General features: G+C 42.1%; 2 protein-coding genes across 5 annotated transcripts; one reads left to right on the plus strand and one right to left on the minus strand.

Moving 5' to 3' along the window:
- Positions 1 to 3,612: 3,612 nt before the first annotated feature.
- LOC149989332 (eukaryotic initiation factor 4A-9-like) lies at positions 3,613 to 7,221 on the minus strand. 2 transcript variants are annotated; one of them, XM_090250832.1, is made up of 5 exons: positions 7,156 to 7,221; positions 5,973 to 6,052; positions 5,155 to 5,692; positions 4,509 to 4,803; positions 3,613 to 4,260 (listed from the first exon to the last, which is right to left on the minus strand). In XM_090250832.1, the coding sequence occupies exons 2-5, from the start codon at positions 6,038 to 6,040 to the stop codon at positions 3,920 to 3,922; spliced, it is 1,242 nt and encodes a 413-aa protein (XP_090106958.1). In that variant the 5' UTR covers positions 6,041 to 6,052; positions 7,156 to 7,221; the 3' UTR covers positions 3,613 to 3,919. The 2 variants fall into 2 exon arrangements, with proteins under 2 accessions (XP_090106958.1, XP_090106959.1); XM_090250833.1 differs by having other exon boundaries at positions 7,055 to 7,221.
- A 456-nt stretch (positions 7,222 to 7,677) lies between these two features.
- Positions 7,678 to 11,289, plus strand: LOC112282558 (eukaryotic initiation factor 4A-9). Of its 3 annotated transcripts, none has more exons than XM_024520296.3 (5): positions 7,678 to 7,844; positions 8,849 to 8,928; positions 9,209 to 9,746; positions 10,098 to 10,392; positions 10,642 to 11,289. In XM_024520296.3, exons 2-5 carry the CDS (start codon positions 8,861 to 8,863, stop codon positions 10,980 to 10,982), a joined length of 1,242 nt encoding a protein of 413 aa, XP_024376064.1. In that variant the 5' UTR covers positions 7,678 to 7,844; positions 8,849 to 8,860; the 3' UTR covers positions 10,983 to 11,289. The 3 variants fall into 3 exon arrangements, with proteins under 3 accessions (XP_024376064.1, XP_024376063.1, XP_073390198.1); XM_024520295.3 differs by having other exon boundaries at positions 7,678 to 7,743; XM_073534097.2 differs by lacking the exon at positions 7,678 to 7,844 and adding an exon at positions 7,942 to 8,452.
- Positions 11,290 to 16,601: the final 5,312 nt, after the last annotated feature.

The raw sequence follows: 16,601 nt of genomic DNA on the forward strand, positions 1-16,601 counted from the left end.
ATGCCAAGGACCTCCCCAACCATGGCCTTCCCCATATATGTACAATAAATGCTCTGGGTGAAATAATATTATGTGTCCATCCATTAAGCACTACCACTTTCTTTTTAGGACGCTTTTCTTCATTCTGTAAAATAACTATTCTCAAAAGCATTCATTGGGTGCTTTTGCATTTTTAATTTTAAGAGACTTCACAATACCAAAAGAAAGCAGTAACAATGGATCAATTTATTAGAAAGAAATTGGGTCATGTGCATTCTTAAGAAATAAATTTATGATGCATTTTCCTCCTTTGATGATCTGTAATGCAAGTATCACACAACATCTCAATCAATGTTTATTAATAAAGTGCACACACACAATTTCTAAAATCACCATCTCAGTAGCTTTGGTCCCTGTCTAAGATTTCACTTCAATTCAATATTGAACATCCACATTTCTTATCTAGAACAAAGAAAGCTTTTTTAGTACACCAATTTAATTCTAATTTGAGTAGTTATAATCTAAATTATTAAAGCTGTCATCTGTTTATTTATTTTATCATATATTCTACCAATTACTCAACATTTAAATCCATACCATCATTCGAAATTCCAGATATATCAAAATCACATCATTTTTTAAAATTTACTAAAACCTTAAAGTTTTATTTCTTAGTCATGTAAGTAGTAATAATAATAATAATAATATATATATATATATATATACATACATACATCTTGGGTCTTCTAAATCCTATATCTTAGTTCAACCATTCAATTTTCTTCATACAATTCAATACTAACATTCTTTGCTATTACTTCTTAATTTTTTTATATAAAAAATTATATTTATTCTTAACTTTTTATAAGTTTTTTTTCTTTAGTCTTTCATAGTATTTACTATAATATCATCAAAACTACATGTTAATTAAATAATATTTTTTATTTTTATTTTTTCTTTCTCTTTTTTATCCTTTAAAGTATCAAACTATGTAAAAGAATAAATTATCATCCTTTAAGCTTTATTGTGTTGTTTTTACTTTAAATTATAAAAAGCAGATCAATACTCATCTTTGTTTGAAATAATTTTATGTTAATACTAGAATATTTTTTAGTATATCCAAGTGTTTCTTAATTTAATACTTGTAGGTCTTTCTTGGCTTAAGAATTATAATCCACACATAGATCAAATGACATGCAATCTACAATAATATTTTCATTAATGAAATCTATTAAATGCTTGCAAAAGATATCAACATATTTCATACTTATGTTTATTGGAGCAAAAGAATTAATAAAAATATTAAGAAAGTATATCTATATTATAATAATAATAATAATAATAATAAACCACCAAAAAACAATCTTGCAAAAGAATAATATTCAACATTTTATTAAAATTTATGGATACTTTATAAAATATAAATAACTATAAATATTTATAAATGTGCAATGATTATCATATCTTGAAAATAATACCAATAAAAAATTTCCACCTATTGTCATAAATATAAAGATATTTTGACTACCAAAGTAAAGCCAAATATTATATTAATATAGATTTTTAAAATCCTACAATTTAATCCTTTTTTTTTTTATTTAACATTAAAATAAGTTAAAATTTATATATGAACCTATCTCCATTGCTCAATCAATGCCACTACATGCCTAATATAAAACTTTGTCTTATTTGAAGCAAAGCTCATTTAGCAACTTATAAACAAAAATTAAAATTTTAATTTAGAAATACAATTCCAATGTATGATTCAAAAGTAAAGAATTTGATTCAAGAAAAAATTAAAATTAAAAAAAAAAAAAAAAAAAAAAAAGATGATGTAGGAGGGTTTTATCAAGCACACAAAACATTAGATAGTAACAACACATTTGCCTTGGACTAAGTTCTAAGCAAGCTAGACAAATGAAGTACTAGAGTTACAAATAAAATTGCACAACAATCACACAAAAATCTAAGGTGCAAATACATGCAAGAATGGGATGTCAAATCCTAAACAAGAAGAGGAGGTGTAATCACAAGCAAGAAAAATGAGTTGTGGCAAGATAAAAGCAATTGAGGTTGTGTACAAGAGACAAGGAGCAAGGAAATTAAGGGGCCACTAATGCTAGTCAAGCGCCAAGGCTAGCTCACTCAAAGCTAGTTATGTATTGATGCTAGCCACCAAGCTTGCCAAGACTTAGGACTTCAACAAGTATCCAAGAGCGGTAGTACTAAGAGTACAACTAATTTTGGTCTTGCAAAAGACAAGTAGGCTTACTTCTAATAATTGGACTTAAGATTTGGTAATCCTAAATGAGTCATGCTACCTTGTTGGGCCATCACAAAATTGCCTTCAAACTTGAGGATAGACAAAGATGAATTTTTGAAACATATGTTCATTTAAGGGAAATCCAAAGTTTTTTAGGTAGGCTCAAAAATCTTTGGTGTGCTTACATTGGCCATGAGAAAATGACTAGTGCAAATCACAAGGAAGTAGAGTGATGCAACTTACTAGAAAGTACAAGTGCCAAAAGAAAAGAATAAAGTAGAGATTCAAAACTTTCCAAATGCAATGTGGGAGTGCCCTAAATATCAAACTACAAACTACTCTATCTTAGTGACCACCTCAATTAATATACCTAATCGCTCTAGTGTTTGCCTCCTACCCAATATTTTAGAACAAGCAAGCAATAGTGAGGAGATAGAGGATTTTGAAATTTTTATAAGTAAAATTAGAATCAAATACAAATTATTTTTTTATATTGAAACCAATCAAGTTTCTTGTGACATATCTTGTTCAAATAATTACTTGATCTAGAATAATCTAAATAAAGTTTTAAGATTCATTTTCAAGATAAAAGATTCATGAATTTTTTCCAAAACAACCTCTCCAATCCCCACCATCATTCAATGTCCAATCTCCACCACATTCTTCGTACAACAAAGAACTGAAGAGACTACCACTCAAATAAATCACAACCAACAAATATATATATATATATATATATATCCACGGTTTTTCCTCTAAGTGACCAAAATTATCACCAGCACATTACCCTTCAAACAACACACAATTGTACTTGCTTGCTTACAATGCAAGGGGGTGGCAAACAAACAATGAAAGTCAACTCATGTGGCTTAACGAGACAGCCCGAGCCTTGCCTAAGAAAACAGGATCCAACTCACGACACCATTGTTTTAATAATCGAGTGACAAGAGCAATGGACGGTAGTATCATCACAGACTTGCTCGCGGCCAAAAGAAACTTCATCAATGACAAGATGGAAAACGACTCGTCTTGCTCGAATAAAAACTACGACAGCTAATGGCAGAGCCACGCTTCATGGAAAGCAGAAAATGCTAAAACTAGCTGATGCCTTGGATATTCCATGACGAATTCGGGACAATTTTGCTTTGTGGGGCTTGGCAGAACGGCCACTACGATAACACCGCGTCAGCAGCAAGACACCATCAGACACAGCCGTATCATTACCAACTCTACCCCCGGCAGTACACCGAATACCTCTCCGTGGCAAAGCAAAGGGAATCCACACAACTCACAACGTTGAGCACACTAATAACGGCAGCAAGTGGCTGATTATGTGGCTCCCATAAAAGAAATTACAATCAGACGCAAAATTCGCTCGGAAATTCTCCATATATTCTAATTATAAGGAATTTGGCCTCATTTGCGACCCACATACCTCTCTGCCCTAAATCTGCAACTCAAAGCCTCTCGAGGCTGGATTTCCTACTCTTTCCTCTCTTCAGACTAGCATGCATAATGTACCATAGAACAAAACGCAAATGGGCAGAACCGACAGGTGAGAACGAGGTGGATTCTAACAAAGTAGTCGCTCCAAAACTTTACACAGGATCCTTCCTCAAGCAGACCTTGAGGAAATGCTGCTTCCGGCCCTCGTGCTTCCGAAGAACTTTCCGCGACTTACAGAAGATCCGCAACATTAGATGGAAGCTCCTCAATCACAGTGTTGTAGAACCTCTGAATATCCTGGAGCATGCGCTCATCCTCCTTCGTCACAAAATTGATGGCCACTCCCTTACGCCCGAATCGCCCACTGCGACCGATACGGTGAAGGTAATTCTCCGGCTGGGTTGGCAGGTCGTAGTTTATCACCAAAGACACCTGCTGCACATCAATGCCACGCGCCAACAGGTCCGTTGTGATCAACACCCGGGAAGATCCTGAGCGGAACTCACGCATGATGATATCCCGGGTGTTCTGGTCCATGTCTCCGTGAGTAGCCGACACGGTGTGATCACGAGCTGCCCCGCCCACATAAACAACCCATCAACTGTCAGAGAGCATCATCCAAGCAGGATATCATGAGATTTCGCCATCGTCCATATGCGCACACACATTGCCGACCCCAACAACGCGGTCACACCCATGCCCGCCCATGTCCAATCAATGCTCCACTACACATTTCTAAAACGCAAGATCCGACCTGTCAAACCCCACCACCAAAGGACATCGTTCACCAACAACCAACACGTCATCCGCTGTTGCTTACCGCGCATCTTGTCAGTCAACCAGTCCACCTTCCGGCGGGTGTTGATGAAGATCACACTCTGGGTGATCGCCAAAGTTTCGTACAGGTCGCACAGGGTGTCCAACTTCCACTCCTCGCGGTCTACATTCACGTAGAACTGCTTGATGCCCTCCAGAGTCAATTCGTCTCTCTTCACCAAGATCTTCACCGGCTTGTTCATGAACTTCCTTGTGATCTCGAGGGCTTCAGGAGGCATGGTAGCAGAGAAAACACCCACTTGAAGCTTCTGGGGCAGCAGCTGAAAGATGTCGTAAATCTGCACGTATTGGACATCACTGCAAGTAAGCGGCCTTTTCACCGTAACAGTCACCAACACCCCTATCAAAACAGTGCGACATACTCAGACCACTCAACACAAGCGTCTACCATACACAGAACACCATCCTACAAGCATATCAAGGTCTCAGTCTTCTTGATTTCACAAGGACGAACCGATCCACCCGTTCGGAAAGATAGCACAAATTCTACACATCATTGGCCATCGCACCTAAACCAATGACCCCGTCACCCTCATTCCAGACTGGCTCAAAACAGAGGCACAAACAGACTTGAAAGACGCCCATCCCTGCGTGATGCAATCCCCCTGCTCCAACACCGAACGGAATACCTGATCCTTAAACCCCCGAGAAAGCATCTCATCGGCCTCATCCAGCACAAAGCACTTGATGGAGTCCGCGCGCAGTGCGTTCCTGCGCAACATGTCGTACACACGCCCAGGTGTACCGACCACAACGTGAACACCGGCCTGCAAAATCCTCTGGTCCTCTCTCACACTGGTCCCTCCCACGCACGCGTGTACCTTCACCTGCAGGTAGTCGCCAAGGGCGCGCATCACCTTTTCGATCTGCTGTGCCAACTCGCGGGTGGGTGCCAGCACCAAAGCTTGGCACTCCAAAAGCTGGTAGTCCAACTGCTGCAAGATACCAGAGCAAAATGTCGCGGTCTTGCCTGTGCCGGACTGGGCTTGTTGGATAACATCCAGACCCTTTGTGAAAGGGACAATTCCACGCTGCTGGATGGCGGACGGCTTCTCGAAACCGTAGGCGTATATACCCCTGAGAAGGTTCTCGTGAAGACCCATGACGTCAAACGTCTCGTGGACCTCTTCCCAAGTAGAAATGAAATCATCTCCCTCGCCGCTCAAGCTGAGCTCAAGCAAAAATCGGGTTAGTGGGATTCGAAAGAAACACTCTCATGAAATAGAAAATTCGCCCCCGAAAAATTTAAGATCCAATGCTTTTGGGGAACAGACGACATTGCCCAAGCAAAGTTATCACAGAACGATGTGGTTCATGCAGTCACAGGCCAAGTTCTTAAATGTCAGTAAGCAGTGGTAGCACTGACATATCAAAATGTTGGATCCAAATATGGAGGCTTTAGAAAGTGCATGATGATAATAGCGATGATGGATAGAAACGCTCTTACATATTCTCCATCTTGGCGTCATATTGGCGAGCATCGAACTGAGACCCTTCGGGTGCAGATCCAGCCATACTACTTCGCTGCTGTATTTCAAAGAAACAAAAGCATGGTCAGCTCCGACACCCTGGTAAAACGCTGAATAACACCTATTACAAGAATGTGACAACCTGCGTCAGAACCATGACCGGCCACGAACACATGACCAACAGAGCTGGCGTCTGCAAAAATCGTGGCAGCTTAACATGCTAGCCGCACTCGATCCCTGCAATGCAGCAAACCTTCGATCTAGAGCCTACATGTGCGTGGGGTGATCAAGTTCCAGTACCAAAACAAACAACAGCGTACCATAACCGTATGCTCTGTGGGGTTTCTAAAACGTGGAAGACCCAAAGAGCCTCGAAGATCGACCGTATCTGCTAAACTTTAAAAGGGACTCCGCCAAAACAACAAAGAAACAAACTCCGACGTTGCATTCCTACCCGAGCCCTCATGAGCCTCTCCAAGGAAACGGCTGCTCCGAACACATAAAGCGTACCAAACATCCAAAAATTGATGCCCAAATAGCGTCATGCCCCCGCGATCTCAATCCATCGCTGCACTAATCTCACGGATGTAGTGCAAATGAGAAAGGTTTAGGGGCGCATCATGTGCGTTTCGATTCGCGCGCACAGCGAGAAGTCGAGAAACCAACCATAGCGGTTGGCGGCCAAGTTCGAAGCACACAAATGCCCCCACTCTAAGCCTCCGCCCAGAGAAACAACGCGAGGACAAGGGCACCCACAGCTCACCCCGAGCACGAACGCAAAAGCAGGCGTAAATGCTCTCGATCCTAACATTAGACCAAAACCTGATAAATGCATCGCCTCTTGATGCATCCTCTTCAAAAACTTGGTGGCAAATACAAAACTCCAACTCAAAAAAAGTAAAATAAAATAAAAATTGAAGAGCTCCCACAGCGGCCAATCACGTCGTTCCTCCCCAAACACCGCGACCAGCAACACATGTCCACCAAACCACACCTCCCACTCCCTAAAGTGTCACAAAAATCTGTCGCAGCATCGGAGGGGCGGGAGAGAAACCCTAACCTAAAAGATGCAATACACCACCAAACGTGGGGTAAAAGGCTTCACGAGATACAGCACACATAAATGAGAAACAAAGGCAGAAAAATGCAAGACTGCGTTACCGGGCAATTGCGGAGGAAGTGGAAGAGAGAGCGTCAAAGGAAACGAGCGTGACGGCGCTGTCGGGGATTGCAGCCAAGAGGAAGAGCTGACGCTTCTCGTCGCCTCAAGTGGGTAGGACTACTCCCCCATTCCTCCCACTCCTCCCATCCCCCAGCCCCCCCTCGCCCGCTCGAATGCCGGGTGCCCGGGGCCCCCGCCCCTACCACCTCAGTGGGGTGTCACTCTCCTATAGGTTAAAGTAGGATGGCGCTTTTAAAGGGATGAGCTTTTGGGCGAAGCGGCTCAAGGGTTTTGGAAATAAAGTGCAACTTCGCCCAAAAGCTCATCCCTTTAAAAGCGCCATCCTACTTTAACCTATAGGAGAGTGACACCCCACTGAGGTGGTAGGGGCGGGGGCCCCGGGCACCCGGCATTCGAGCGGGCGAGGGGGGGCTGGGGGATGGGAGGAGTGGGAGGAATGGGGGAGTAGTCCTACCCACTTGAGGCGACGAGAAGCGTCAGCTCTTCCTCTTGGCTGCAATCCCCGACAGCGCCGTCACGCTCGTTTCCTTTGACGCTCTCTCTTCCACTTCCTCCGCAATTGCCCGGTAACGCAGTCTTGCATTTTTCTGCCTTTGTTTCTCATTTATGTGTGCTGTATCTCGTGAAGCCTTTTACCCCACGTTTGGTGGTGTATTGCATCTTTTAGGTTAGGGTTTCTCTCCCGCCCCTCCGATGCTGCGACAGATTTTTGTGACACTTTAGGGAGTGGGAGGTGTGGTTTGGTGGACATGTGTTGCTGGTCGCGGTGTTTGGGGAGGAACGACGTGATTGGCCGCTGTGGGAGCTCTTCAATTTTTATTTTATTTTACTTTTTTTGAGTTGGAGTTTTGTATTTGCCACCAAGTTTTTGAAGAGGATGCATCAAGAGGCGATGCATTTATCAGGTTTTGGTCTAATGTTAGGGATCGAGAGCATTTACGCCTGCTTTTGCGTTCGTGCTCGGGGTGAGCTGTGGGTGCCCTTGTCCTCGCGTTGTTTCTCTGGGCGGAGGCTTAGAGTGGGGGCATTTGTGTGCTTCGAACTTGGCCGCCAACCGCTATGGTTGGTTTCTCGACTTCTCGCTGTGCGCGCGAATCGAAACGCACATGATGCGCCCCCTAAACCTTTCTCATTTGCACTACATCCGTGAGATTAGTGCAGCGATGGATTGAGATCGCGGGGGCATGACGCTATTTGGGCATCAATTTTTGGATGTTTGGTACGCTTTATGTGTTCGGAGCAGCCGTTTCCTTGGAGAGGCTCATGAGGGCTCGGGTAGGAATGCAACGTCGGAGTTTGTTTCTTTGTTGTTTTGGCGGAGTCCCTTTTAAAGTTTAGCAGATACGGTCGATCTTCGAGGCTCTTTGGGTCTTCCACGTTTTAGAAACCCCACAGAGCATACGGTTATGGTACGCTGTTGTTTGTTTTGGTACTGGAACTTGATCACCCCACGCACATGTAGGCTCTAGATCGAAGGTTTGCTGCATTGCAGGGATCGAGTGCGGCTAGCATGTTAAGCTGCCACGATTTTTGCAGACGCCAGCTCTGTTGGTCATGTGTTCGTGGCCGGTCATGGTTCTGACGCAGGTTGTCACATTCTTGTAATAGGTGTTATTCAGCGTTTTACCAGGGTGTCGGAGCTGACCATGCTTTTGTTTCTTTGAAATACAGCAGCGAAGTAGTATGGCTGGATCTGCACCCGAAGGGTCTCAGTTCGATGCTCGCCAATATGACGCCAAGATGGAGAATATGTAAGAGCGTTTCTATCCATCATCGCTATTATCATCATGCACTTTCTAAAGCCTCCATATTTGGATCCAACATTTTGATATGTCAGTGCTACCACTGCTTACTGACATTTAAGAACTTGGCCTGTGACTGCATGAACCACATCGTTCTGTGATAACTTTGCTTGGGCAATGTCGTCTGTTCCCCAAAAGCATTGGATCTTAAATTTTTCGGGGGCGAATTTTCTATTTCATGAGAGTGTTTCTTTCGAATCCCACTAACCCGATTTTTGCTTGAGCTCAGCTTGAGCGGCGAGGGAGATGATTTCATTTCTACTTGGGAAGAGGTCCACGAGACGTTTGACGTCATGGGTCTTCACGAGAACCTTCTCAGGGGTATATACGCCTACGGTTTCGAGAAGCCGTCCGCCATCCAGCAGCGTGGAATTGTCCCTTTCACAAAGGGTCTGGATGTTATCCAACAAGCCCAGTCCGGCACAGGCAAGACCGCGACATTTTGCTCTGGTATCTTGCAGCAGTTGGACTACCAGCTTTTGGAGTGCCAAGCTTTGGTGCTGGCACCCACCCGCGAGTTGGCACAGCAGATCGAAAAGGTGATGCGCGCCCTTGGCGACTACCTGCAGGTGAAGGTACACGCGTGCGTGGGAGGGACCAGTGTGAGAGAGGACCAGAGGATTTTGCAGGCCGGTGTTCACGTTGTGGTCGGTACACCTGGGCGTGTGTACGACATGTTGCGCAGGAACGCACTGCGCGCGGACTCCATCAAGTGCTTTGTGCTGGATGAGGCCGATGAGATGCTTTCTCGGGGGTTTAAGGATCAGGTATTCCGTTCGGTGTTGGAGCAGGGGGATTGCATCACGCAGGGATGGGCGTCTTTCAAGTCTGTTTGTGCCTCTGTTTTGAGCCAGTCTGGAATGAGGGTGACGGGGTCATTGGTTTAGGTGCGATGGCCAATGATGTGTAGAATTTGTGCTATCTTTCCGAACGGGTGGATCGGTTCGTCCTTGTGAAATCAAGAAGACTGAGACCTTGATATGCTTGTAGGATGGTGTTCTGTGTATGGTAGACGCTTGTGTTGAGTGGTCTGAGTATGTCGCACTGTTTTGATAGGGGTGTTGGTGACTGTTACGGTGAAAAGGCCGCTTACTTGCAGTGATGTCCAATACGTGCAGATTTACGACATCTTTCAGCTGCTGCCCCAGAAGCTTCAAGTGGGTGTTTTCTCTGCTACCATGCCTCCTGAAGCCCTCGAGATCACAAGGAAGTTCATGAACAAGCCGGTGAAGATCTTGGTGAAGAGAGACGAATTGACTCTGGAGGGCATCAAGCAGTTCTACGTGAATGTAGACCGCGAGGAGTGGAAGTTGGACACCCTGTGCGACCTGTACGAAACTTTGGCGATCACCCAGAGTGTGATCTTCATCAACACCCGCCGGAAGGTGGACTGGTTGACTGACAAGATGCGCGGTAAGCAACAGCGGATGACGTGTTGGTTGTTGGTGAACGATGTCCTTTGGTGGTGGGGTTTGACAGGTCGGATCTTGCGTTTTAGAAATGTGTAGTGGAGCATTGGATTGGACATGGGCGGGCATGGGTGTGACCGCGTTGTTGGGGTCGGCAATGTGTGTGCGCATATGGACGATGGCGAAATCTCATGATATCCTGCTTGGATGATGCTCTCTGACAGTTGATGGGTTGTTTATGTGGGCGGGGCAGCTCGTGATCACACCGTGTCGGCTACTCACGGAGACATGGACCAGAACACCCGGGATATCATCATGCGTGAGTTCCGCTCAGGATCTTCCCGGGTGTTGATCACAACGGACCTGTTGGCGCGTGGCATTGATGTGCAGCAGGTGTCTTTGGTGATAAACTACGACCTGCCAACCCAGCCGGAGAATTACCTTCACCGTATCGGTCGCAGTGGGCGATTCGGGCGTAAGGGAGTGGCCATCAATTTTGTGACGAAGGAGGATGAGCGCATGCTCCAGGATATTCAGAGGTTCTACAACACTGTGATTGAGGAGCTTCCATCTAATGTTGCGGATCTTCTGTAAGTCGCGGAAAGTTCTTCGGAAGCACGAGGGCCGGAAGCAGCATTTCCTCAAGGTCTGCTTGAGGAAGGATCCTGTGTAAAGTTTTGGAGCGACTACTTTGTTAGAATCCACCTCGTTCTCACCTGTCGGTTCTGCCCATTTGCGTTTTGTTCTATGGTACATTATGCATGCTAGTCTGAAGAGAGGAAAGAGTAGGAAATCCAGCCTCGAGAGGCTTTGAGTTGCAGATTTAGGGCAGAGAGGTATGTGGGTCGCAAATGAGGCCAAATTCCTTATAATTAGAATATATGGAGAATTTCCGAGCGAATTTTGCGTCTGATTGTAATTTCTTTTATGGGAGCCACATAATCAGCCACTTGCTGCCGTTATTAGTGTGCTCAACGTTGTGAGTTGTGTGGATTCCCTTTGCTTTGCCACGGAGAGGTATTCGGTGTACTGCCGGGGGTAGAGTTGGTAATGATACGGCTGTGTCTGATGGTGTCTTGCTGCTGACGCGGTGTTATCGTAGTGGCCGTTCTGCCAAGCCCCACAAAGCAAAATTGTCCCGAATTCGTCATGGAATATCCAAGGCATCAGCTAGTTTTAGCATTTTCTGCTTTCCATGAAGCGTGGCTCTGCCATTAGCTGTCGTAGTTTTTATTCGAGCAAGACGAGTCGTTTTCCATCTTGTCATTGATGAAGTTTCTTTTGGCCGCGAGCAAGTCTGTGATGATACTACCGTCCATTGCTCTTGTCACTCGATTATTAAAACAATGGTGTCGTGAGTTGGATCCTGTTTTCTTAGGCAAGGCTCGGGCTGTCTCGTTAAGCCACATGAGTTGACTTTCATTGTTTGTTTGCCACCCCCTTGCATTGTAAGCAAGCAAGTACAATTGTGTGTTGTTTGAAGGGTAATGTGCTGGTGATAATTTTGGTCACTTAGAGGAAAAACCGTGGATATATATATATATATATATATATTTGTTGGTTGTGATTTATTTGAGTGGTAGTCTCTTCAGTTCTTTGTTGTACGAAGAATGTGGTGGAGATTGGACATTGAATGATGGTGGGGATTGGAGAGGTTGTTTTGGAAAAATTCATGAATCTTTTATCTTGAAAATGAATCTTAAAACTTTATTTAGATTATTCTAGATCAAGTAATTATTTGAACAAGATATGTCACAAGAAACTTGATTGGTTTCAATATAAAAAAATAATTTGTATTTGATTCTAATTTTACTTATAAAAATTTCAAAATCCTCTATCTCCTCACTATTGCTTGCTTGTTCTAAAATATTGGGTAGGAGGCAAACACTAGAGCGATTAGGTATATTAATTGAGGTGGTCACTAAGATAGAGTAGTTTGTAGTTTGATATTTAGGGCACTCCCACATTGCATTTGGAAAGTTTTGAATCTCTACTTTATTCTTTTCTTTTGGCACTTGTACTTTCTAGTAAGTTGCATCACTCTACTTCCTTGTGATTTGCACTAGTCATTTTCTCATGGCCAATGTAAGCACACCAAAGATTTTTGAGCCTACCTAAAAAACTTTGGATTTCCCTTAAATGAACATATGTTTCAAAAATTCATCTTTGTCTATCCTCAAGTTTGAAGGCAATTTTGTGATGGCCCAACAAGGTAGCATGACTCATTTAGGATTACCAAATCTTAAGTCCAATTATTAGAAGTAAGCCTACTTGTCTTTTGCAAGACCAAAATTAGTTGTACTCTTAGTACTACCGCTCTTGGATACTTGTTGAAGTCCTAAGTCTTGGCAAGCTTGGTGGCTAGCATCAATACATAACTAGCTTTGAGTGAGCTAGCCTTGGCGCTTGACTAGCATTAGTGGCCCCTTAATTTCCTTGCTCCTTGTCTCTTGTACACAACCTCAATTGCTTTTATCTTGCCACAACTCATTTTTCTTGCTTGTGATTACACCTCCTCTTCTTGTTTAGGATTTGACATCCCATTCTTGCATGTATTTGCACCTTAGATTTTTGTGTGATTGTTGTGCAATTTTATTTGTAACTCTAGTACTTCATTTGTCTAGCTTGCTTAGAACTTAGTCCAAGGCAAATGTGTTGTTACTATCTAATGTTTTGTGTGCTTGATAAAACCCTCCTACATCATCTTTTTTTTTTTTTTTTTTTTTTTTTAATTTTAATTTTTTCTTGAATCAAATTCTTTACTTTTGAATCATACATTGGAATTGTATTTCTAAATTAAAATTTTAATTTTTGTTTATAAGTTGCTAAATGAGCTTTGCTTCAAATAAGACAAAGTTTTATATTAGGCATGTAGTGGCATTGATTGAGCAATGGAGATAGGTTCATATATAAATTTTAACTTATTTTAATGTTAAATAAAAAAAAAAAGGATTAAATTGTAGGATTTTAAAAATCTATATTAATATAATATTTGGCTTTACTTTGGTAGTCAAAATATCTTTATATTTATGACAATAGGTGGAAATTTTTTATTGGTATTATTTTCAAGATATGATAATCATTGCACATTTATAAATATTTATAGTTATTTATATTTTATAAAGTATCCATAAATTTTAATAAAATGTTGAATATTATTCTTTTGCAAGATTGTTTTTTGGTGGTTTATTATTATTATTATTATTATTATAATATAGATATACTTTCTTAATATTTTTATTAATTCTTTTGCTCCAATAAACATAAGTATGAAATATGTTGATATCTTTTGCAAGCATTTAATAGATTTCATTAATGAAAATATTATTGTAGATTGCATGTCATTTGATCTATGTGTGGATTATAATTCTTAAGCCAAGAAAGACCTACAAGTATTAAATTAAGAAACACTTGGATATACTAAAAAATATTCTAGTATTAACATAAAATTATTTCAAACAAAGATGAGTATTGATCTGCTTTTTATAATTTAAAGTAAAAACAACACAATAAAGCTTAAAGGATGATAATTTATTCTTTTACATAGTTTGATACTTTAAAGGATAAAAAAGAGAAAGAAAAAATAAAAATAAAAAATATTATTTAATTAACATGTAGTTTTGATGATATTATAGTAAATACTATGAAAGACTAAAGAAAAAAAACTTATAAAAAGTTAAGAATAAATATAATTTTTTATATAAAAAAATTAAGAAGTAATAGCAAAGAATGTTAGTATTGAATTGTATGAAGAAAATTGAATGGTTGAACTAAGATATAGGATTTAGAAGACCCAAGATGTATGTATGTATATATATATATATATATTATTATTATATATTATTACTACTTACATGACTAAGAAATAAAACTTTAAGGTTTTAGTAAATTTTAAAAAAATGATGTGATTTTGATATATCTGGAATTTCGAATGATGGTATGGATTTAAATGTTGAGTAATTGGTAGAATATATGATAAAATAAATAAACAGATGACAGCTTTAATAATTTAGATTATAACTACTCAAATTAGAATTAAATTGGTGTACTAAAAAAGCTTTCTTTGTTCTAGATAAGAAATGTGGATGTTCAATATTGAATTGAAGTGAAATCTTAGACAGGGACCAAAGCTACTGAGATGGTGATTTTAGAAATTGTGTGTGTGCACTTTATTAATAAACATTGATTGAGATGTTGTGTGATACTTGCATTACAGATCATCAAAGGAGGAAAATGCATCATAAATTTATTTCTTAAGAATGCACATGACCCAATTTCTTTCTAATAAATTGATCCATTGTTACTGCTTTCTTTTGGTATTGTGAAGTCTCTTAAAATTAAAAATGCAAAAGCACCCAATGAATGCTTTTGAGAATAGTTATTTTACAGAATGAAGAAAAGCGTCCTAAAAAGAAAGTGGTAGTGCTTAATGGATGGACACATAATATTATTTCACCCAGAGCATTTATTGTACATATATGGGGAAGGCCATGGTTGGGGAGGTCCTTGGCATGGTGGGTGCTTCAAGGCACAGCAGTAAAAGGCTTACTGGACTCCAGCTTCCACAGCTTTGGCATTTTTCGGTGCTGGTTGTCAGGGCATCACGCGATTACTGGCCTGCACGCATGGACTAGGATTGATGCCATGCACTAGGCAGTTGCAGTTGCAGGCACACACCGACAAAAGGCGCGGAGAGCTGCCGCGTGCCCTTCTGCTGCGCACGTCTACGGTCTCGAGCCCGAAGGTAACGAGACTCCAAGAGAGCAGCATGCTTTTTCACCGCGATTACGCGCTTTTGCTTCCTCCCCACTGTTCCATTCCCCCACCTTCCGACTTCTAGTGCCGTGTTCCAGTACCATTGTGTCTGCTGTGGATTTTGGATAGCGTTGTTCGGCATCTTCTGTCATCCTTGCTTGCTCAGGTTGGCTTCCCTCTCCAAACCTGGTGTCGACTTTTGTCCACTCACCGCCTGCCCATATGCGGCCATGGCAGTCAATGCCCTTGCTGGTTTGCAGCCAGCTATGCCCATCGGATTGCTGACTCAGCTATACATTTCTGAACATTTTACAGTTTGTCCCATAATTTTAAATTATGAATGGACAGTGGTCCACATCCAACCCTCACTCGGTACCGACACCGCGCGGACGAATACTGGTATCGGCTGAGTACCGTGAGCTGGATCACCGGAGCGGTGGAGATGATTCTGACGAGGTCGGAGAGGTAGACGTTGCCTCTCCGACACTGTTTTCAATGCCCACCCGATCTCAGGCTCCCCCCAGATCGCTGTTTTCGTGTGACCCCAGTTGAATGGTCAGTAAAGTTGGCAGTTCGGACAGGATTGTAATGGGGATCCTCGCTGCATTGGTTTTCTGCAAAACATTCCAAGGCTTCGTTGAGCGAGTTTCAAGTGGTTTCGAATTGTTTATGTTAGAATTATGCTGCTGGGTGCTGGGGTGGGTCAAATCTCACATTTCTGGTCGAGCGTTGCCACGTTGGCCCAATGATCGAACAGGAACGGCCTTGGACTCTCATCCTACGCTACTGTGGGGCCCTTCCGTCGCTCTTGCCCAATGCCGCGTTTTGGGTGGTGCTTCACTTTCCCGTTCGTCTTCAGCCCCCCGCTTCTTATTGTCCACGTCTCGGGAGATGTGTCTGTGTCTGTCGGTAAAGATTCTGCGTCGGTGGCTTCCTTCTTTCATGGTTTGGGGGCTTTCAGGCTGGGGTAATGATAGCATGCCATTCGAAGCACGACCGCGGAGGGGTTGAGGTTGGTGGAGCTGCAATCAGCCCCCTAGCAGTTTTGAGGTTGCCATTTGAAGCGATGTTCAAGCTTTCTCCTACACGCTTTGTAGGTACTCTATGCATGATCTTTGTTATGGAGTCAAGCTGATTATTCTCGTGCGGGTGCCAGATCAGTGGATATATTTTTCTATGGTTATGTCTATATAATTTTTTTGGAGCGATCTCTGTGGAGAAGAAGAGTGAGAGAATAACCTTCTCTGAGTTTGGAAGTCGCTACTTTTGCCTCCCATCATCATTCCTTGAGTACTGCGTCGTCTTTTCCGTGCTTGCATGGCGTAACAGCCAGCCTGAACATCCTGGTGTGTTGCAATGGCAAGAACATCATCAAGGTTGCCCGCCACGTTTGGATAGGCATTCAACAAGTTCAAAACATCTGCCTGTACCAAGTGTACAGTAACTCGCGAAAGTGAT

This window comes from Physcomitrium patens, chromosome 5, assembly GCF_059467195.1.
Source record: "Physcomitrium patens ecotype Gransden chromosome 5, ASM5946719v1, whole genome shotgun sequence".
NCBI lineage: Eukaryota > Viridiplantae > Streptophyta > Bryopsida > Funariales > Funariaceae > Physcomitrium > Physcomitrium patens.